The following is a 7,076-nucleotide window of genomic DNA, read 5'->3' on the forward strand; positions in this document are numbered from 1 at the left end:
TGCAAATACTTGTTGTTGTAGAAGTAGAAATAGTAGTAGTAGTAGTAGTAGTAGTAGTAGTAGTAGTAGTAGTAGCAATAGTAGTAGTAGCAGTAGTAGTAGTAGTAGTAGTAGTAGTAGTAGTAGTAGTAGTAGTAGTAGTAGTAGTAGTAGTTGTTGTTGTTGTTGTTCTTGTAGCAAAAGTAGTAGTAGTAGTAGCAGTAGTTGTAGCAGCAGCAGCAGTAGCGGTAGTAGTAGTATTTGTTGTTGTTGCTGTTGTTTTTGTTGCTGTTGTTGTCTTGTTTGGAGGTTGTGATGCTTGTTGGAAGATTTGTTGCGTTTTATTTTTGTTGTTGTTGGACGCAGCGTTGGAGGGTCCATCGGCAAAGTTTAACGAAAGTTTATAACAAGGTTCATCAAGAAATTGTTGTCTGTGGATTATAGATGCGTAAGTAAGGAAAAAAAGAAAATGTTTCATAAAAAGTTTCAATGTTTTAAAGTCAACAGAAACTAACGAGTGGTCGATTCGTTAACTTCAATTTAAGCGATTTTAATGTGGAAAAATTTCATCGAGCCACGCTGTCCGCAAACATTCTCCAACTCGCTTGCACTCCATCAATCTCGCTTTCCTGTTTCTTTTATGGCACCTAGCGTTAAGTAGGAGTTATTACGACGCGTTTATAATTTTAAAATAAATGCGAATAACTCTGATCGGCTTGTATAGATATTCAAAATCTTTGAGAAATCTTTCTAACAAATCGCATGACAATTTATTGAATGATTTCATCCGAGTTGGCGGCTTTAACGAACGCGTGTTTGTTCAACTTTCTTCATATAAACTCACCTATCTGAGTTTGCGTGTGCATTTAATTTTATGTTTCATTATTTGCTAGTTTTTATTTTGTTTTTTTTGGTTAAAATAATAATTAAATGAAGATAGAACACTATAATAAAAACGGGACTTTCTAAAATAAATAAAAAATAAAATAACATTTCACAATGTCAATCGATTTTTGGATTTGCTTCATCTCGTGCCAGGGAGATAAGATGGCTTCATTTTTGTCCGCTTTTTAAGTAGGCGGATTAATGAACAAATAAACCAACATGACAGATATTGTTTAATCTATCGATTAATCCACTAATCAATCAACCAATCAACCAATCAACTGAATGACGTAACATAGGTGCGCAGGACTTCCTGCCTGATTTCGAGGGCTCTTCCCACTGGCCCCCGCTACATCACTCCACACCGAGGTACGGCCCCATCTCCACTGCTATCAACAAGGTCAAAGATTGGATACAAAACACCAATGTATGTATTTGGGTCTGGTGAGTATGGTGATGATTTTGATAATGTGGTATTGATGATGTGATTATTATGATGGTGATGATGATGATGGTATGGATGGTGATTGTGATGGGGGTGATTGTTATGGTGGTACAGATAATCTTGATAGATTATAACAGCCCGTATAATTTAGTTATTAACCATTGTTTACACGAAAGCTAAATAATTCTGGAAGGTATATTTCATTAATAACACAAGTAGATCCACACGTGTACAGTGCGCATTAGATATTACTCTATAAAGTGCACATAATGGAGAAAATATTGCATACGAACAAATAGATTTGTGCATTAAAATTTTCTCATATTTAAATAAAAAGCAACTCCAAATATTTTTTCTTAAACAATTTTGTTTGTATTAACATATAATTATTCAAAGAAACAAACAAATAAACAAACCAACAAGCAAATGAACATACAAACCAACCAACATGCAAATGAACATAAAAACAAACAAACCAACCAACAAGCAAATGAACATACAAACAAACAAACAAACCAACCAACAAGCAAATGAACATACATACAAACAAACCAACATGTTGCCACGCCGACAGCACATTGCCGTAACCAACATACAGACACTTGAAGTAGTGTACCGGAAGCATCCAAGTACGTACCCACCAACCATGTTCCATTCATTCGTTTTTGTTCTTTTCATACTAAATCTTAATTTTTAATTATTGTTTTGTTCCGTACGCACGTGAATAAGCTTATGTGGCCTCAGAGGATTGCTTTTGCTGTGTGTGCGCGTGTGTGTGTGTGCGCGCGCGTGTGTGTTGGTTTGTGTTTAAGATTATTTTAGTGTTTTGTTCTTTTAGAAGTTTGTATGCATTAACGAGATTTTTCGTCGATTGAATGCACTTTTATTTTAAATTCTGCTGTCTGTGTTTGCAGGCAGCGTGCGCGCGCGCACTGATGGAAGTATTTCATTTTTATCATCTCGTTTGCACACGGATGCGATGTGATGTGACTTTGCATCAAATTTAATGGTCCTAATGTAGGCGCGCTGTCCGCGTGACCAGCACCATCTTCATAAGCAGATGTATTAACATCGTACGTGCACATTCCATATGCATATTCAAAGCTTACACAATAAAAACAAACATGGCGTACACATTCAGCACAAACAAACAACACACACACAGATACACACACATTCAACACAAACATTACATACACATTCAACACAAATTAAACAACACACGCAGCCACACATTCAGCCAGCACAAACAAACAGCAGACAACCAGATAGATGGAGAGAGAGGAAATAATTGCACGTACCTGAGAAGGACAACTACATCGTATTAGATTATGCATGCACGTGATCATCAGCCATAACATCATTGCTCCTAACCAGTTATAACGACACATAATCCCACCATCATCACCAACATCATCACCACCATCATCATCATAACCATCAGCAGCGGAAGCGAAAACACATTTTTATCATAAAAGTTACAACTGTTTATGCAGAAGGTTGACAGCTTAGGTAGGTAGGTAGGTAGGTAGGTAGGTAGGTAGGTAGTAGATAGGTAGGTAGGTAGGTAGGTAGGTAGGTAGGTAGGAAGGTAGGTAGGTAGGTAGGTAGGTAGGTAGGTAGGTAGGTAGGTAGGTAGGTAGGTAGGTAGGTAGGTAGGTAGGTAGGTAGGTAGGTAGGTAGGTAGGAAGGTAGGTAGGTAGGTAGGTAGGTAGGTAGGTAGGTAGGTAGGTAGGTAGGTAGGTAGGTAGGTAGGTAGGTAGGTAGGTAGGTAGGTAAGTAGGTTGGCAGGCGAGCGGCTCTCCACTTCTTCAATGTTGATGTCTCCATTAGCAACATCGTTTCCAGCGAAAATGATTGCATCCACAAACAGTGACGAATCTGTGAACGCATGTTGAACAAATAAGTGAACATCTGACTGCGTCTGGAAATAAAAGACAGCATGTATTCAAACAAAACACAAGCGCTAATTCAAACATGCATGCATACAAACAAGCACCGTTCCTACAAAACGTACGAATATACAAATACTTGTGTGAACAGACATACCAAACAAACATTCATTCCACACAGACAAACTTGCATAGTTACGTGCTAAACATTAATGCAATTGTTTCAAATCGTGTATGATATATAATACAATGCATGCAACAGTTTTATTAAATTTTCAGAAGGAAAGTGGATAATAATTCTATTTTCAATAAATTGGACAATTTTCAAAAAATTCTAGTAAGGAAAATTGAAAAGACAAACTCTAAATTTGATTAATGCCAACAACACCAAAATAATCTATATATAAAACATTTGCCGGCCAACCTCCTCCAAACATTCCCGACCGCAATCGGTCTGACCCCTCCGTCTTTCTTATTTAAAGCTAACAACACCAAAATAATCTATATATAAAACATTTGCCGGCCAACCTCCTCCAAGCATTCCCGACCGCAATCGGTTTGACCCCTCCGTCTTTCTTATTTAAAGCTATTAGCCGGCCTCCAAAGAAGAACCGGTGGACGGAGAGTGGGCAAGCTCCAGATAGGATCAAATTAATGAATTGGGTTAAGGAGTTCAGTGTGTCGTCGATTGGCAAGAGGCCAGAAAAAACATCCTTGAGGTGCTGGGGTTGTAGGCCGTCCAGGCCTCCGGAAGAACCGTTTTTGAACGATTTAACGGCCCTCAGCACCTCGGCGGGAGAAACGCAACCAGCCGTTGGTGCCAATGCGGGTAAGACCCGCCTGACCACCGGAATTTTCGGGTGAATCGAAAGTGGCTGGCGAGCTCTCCGCCAGGCCCTCCGGTGAACAGACAAGTCTGACAGCCGAGGACAGGTTTCACTGTTCAATACAAGATGACACAGCGTTGATCCACCGATCGGGGTTGTGCTTTTGTGATTTTGCATTATTGAACCCATCAAAGCACAGTACCAAGGTTTCAAGACCAATAGTTGAATATTCGCTTAGACGCTTGTTGACCAGATTGCCCTAGTTGACCCGGCGACCCCCTCTGGAAGTCTTCTGTAAGACGTATGGGACAAAACAGTGGAGTCTAACCCAGTGAGCCGGGTCACCAGGGTCATTACAAACAGCCCTCAGCAAGGCGTTCAGATCATGTGCGAACTTCTCCCTGCATGGCTTAGGGATATGGTCGTATGTAAGTATGTATGTATGTATGTATGTATGTATGTATGTATGTATGTATGTATGTATGTATGTATGTATGTATGTATGTATGTATGTATATATGTATGTATGTATGTATGTTAAAACCAAAACATGATGAGTGACACTGAACCGTCAAACATCAAGTAACAAATGGATTAACACTTTGATTTGTCGTTAATTGCACATGTCGGCATTCAGTTGGATATTTTCAAGCACACAGACACGCAGGAACCGCTGCAACAAGCACGAAATGTGGTTAGTTGCAAAAAACAGTTCCCTGCTGTCGCCTGATCTGACGCTGATCATTTTGCATATTTCCTTAAGAAATTTAAGGGTGTTGGGGTCTATCGGGCGGAGAACCTCGATACATATTGGCAAGAATTCCATCGAGAGGAGGGCGTTCCCATATTTTTTCATTTTCTCGTCCGCTGCCCTGGCCGCGGCCAACCGCATTCTTTACTTGTCTGGTTTACATATCGTTCGGCAAGGGTGCCAGGGACCGTAACATCCCACGCCAAACATCTACCGGCTCTCCAAGGTATTAATGTGCATCCGTCCGGACGCCTACCATCATGCGCAGAAATGCCGGATGGTTCCTTGAGAACCGGGATTGAAGCCTTGGAGAAGAGCCGACAAATGTAGTCGTTTAATGCTGAGTGACGTAGTTGACGGCCCCCACCCAGGCGACAAACCAAACCGTGGTGCCCAAACTCGTCCGCCCCAGCGCCACATCGGCACGTGTATGTATTATGTATGTATGTATGTATGTATGTATGTATGTATGTATGTATGTATGTATGTATGTATGTATGTATGTATGTATGTATGTATGTATGTATGTATGTATGTATGTATGTATTACAAATTAAAACGTAGATACTACACCAACCAAATCGAGCAAAATATAAACAGCAGCAAAAAAACTTGGTCAATAATTAAGGAAGTATCGAATAGATCCAGTGGCAATAAAACGAATTTGCAAGTAACTTCAAATGAACAAATAATTGAAAATCCAGAAAATTTTTTGAATGATTATTTTATCAACATAGCACCAAATCTGCTTAAATCATTTCAAACAAATAATCAATGGAAAAAGTTTCTTGGCAACAAAATACCAAATTTGTTTTTTTGCCTCCACGCATCTGCAGAAGAAATTATTTTCGCAACAAAACTGCTGGCTCCAAAATCATCTAGCGGCCGGGATAACATTCCAACAAAAATAGTCATATCAACAATCCACTCCACAGCCTGGGTTCTCGAGCACATCATCAATCGCTCACTCACAAAAGGTATTTTTCCTAGATGCTTCAAAACATCTAAAATCATACCGTTACAGAAAGTAACCGGAAATAATGATGTTTCTAATTTTCGACCCATCTCATTAGTTCCTGCATTTTCGAAAATAATTGAAAAAATTATGCATAAACGAATAATATCGTTTCTAGAAAAAAATAATATTCTATCATGTTAAAAGTTCGGGTTTCGAGAGAAACATTCAACAGAACTGGCAATAATAGAACTCGTAAGGAAAATTGGAAAGCTTGCGGAGAAAAAACAATTCATCGTAGGAACTTGTCTAGATCTGTCGAAAGCTTTCGATTGTATTGATCATTCCATCCTGTTGGGTAAGCTTGAACACTATGGCATAAGAGGAACGACTTTGAAATGGTTTGAAAGTTATTTGTCTGAAAGAAAGCAGTTTGTCAGCTGGGGAAATAAAAATTCAACATTACAACATAATGGTGTGGAGTCCCACAAGGAAGTATCTTGGGACCACTACTTTTCATCTTGTTTATCAACGATTTGCCAAATGCATCAAACTACTTTGATTATGTTTGTTTCGCAGATAACACCAACATTTTTGGTAGCGAAACTAACATCGATGGTGTTATTGACCGAACAAATGTTGAATTAAAAAACGTCGTCAAATGGTTCAACGACAATAAATTAGCACTGAATACTTCAAAAACCCAAATGATCGTCTTCGGTCCAGTGCAGTGTTTAAACTATAAAGAACCGTTCAAAATCACAATTAACAATCAAGAAATAGTCGAGAGCAAAATAGTAAAATTTTTGGGTGTCCTCTTAGATCGGAAACTAACGTTTAAACCCCACGTCAATCACATTTCAACCAAGTTGGCCAGATCAATAGGAATAATTAATAGAATAAAGTTTTATCTCCCAAAAAAATGTTTAAACCTTCTTTATAACGCCATCTGTCTGCCCCATGTATCATACTGCAACGTCATTTGGGCCAGTGCTTACCCATCAACTACCATGTCTGTAAAAGTTCTGATGAAAAAAGCAATGAGGATCATCACGCTTTCTCGAAAAGATGCTCACACACCTCAACTGTTCAAATTAACTAATAATTTAGATTTTGATAAATTAAATTTATATTTTACAGCCAATTTTGTATATAAACAACTTTCAAACAAACTTCCTTCTATTTTCAATAATTATTTTATTCGGATAAATAATTCCAGACGTCAATATAATATATTAGCAAATAAATCAAAAACATTCATACTTTTTTCTCATATCATTTGTAAAGGGCCAAGAATTTGGAATGCTATTTTAAAACATGGTTTTCCATTCAATAAAATTAA

At 38.4% G+C, this 7,076-nt stretch overlaps 2 protein-coding genes across 2 annotated transcripts in view; both read left to right on the forward strand.

The window, feature by feature from the left end:
* Positions 1-1,554, forward strand: part of HELRODRAFT_181005 (hypothetical protein) — a gene marked incomplete at both ends in the record, with an annotated part of 8,289 nt that extends 6,735 nt beyond the window's left edge. The window contains 2 exons of the mRNA XM_009030274.1: positions 1,164-1,308; positions 1,503-1,554. Of these exons, the coding sequence (XP_009028522.1) occupies positions 1,164-1,308; positions 1,503-1,554 (197 nt within the window). The remainder of the gene's footprint in view (positions 1-1,163; positions 1,309-1,502) is intronic.
* Positions 1,555-1,865: 311 nt separating this feature from the next.
* On the forward strand, positions 1,866-5,109 carry HELRODRAFT_181006 (hypothetical protein; the record flags this gene model as incomplete). The annotated part of the gene is made up of 3 exons (XM_009030275.1): positions 1,866-1,938; positions 4,074-4,234; positions 4,792-5,109. 3 exons carry the CDS (start codon positions 1,866-1,868, stop codon positions 5,107-5,109), a joined length of 552 nt encoding a protein of 183 aa, XP_009028523.1.
* Between the last annotated feature and the right edge of the window lie 1,967 nt (positions 5,110-7,076).

The sequence above is a fragment of the Helobdella robusta genome, assembly GCF_000326865.2.
Source record: "Helobdella robusta unplaced genomic scaffold HELROscaffold_66, whole genome shotgun sequence".
Classification (NCBI taxonomy): Eukaryota; Metazoa; Annelida; class Clitellata; order Rhynchobdellida; family Glossiphoniidae; genus Helobdella; species Helobdella robusta.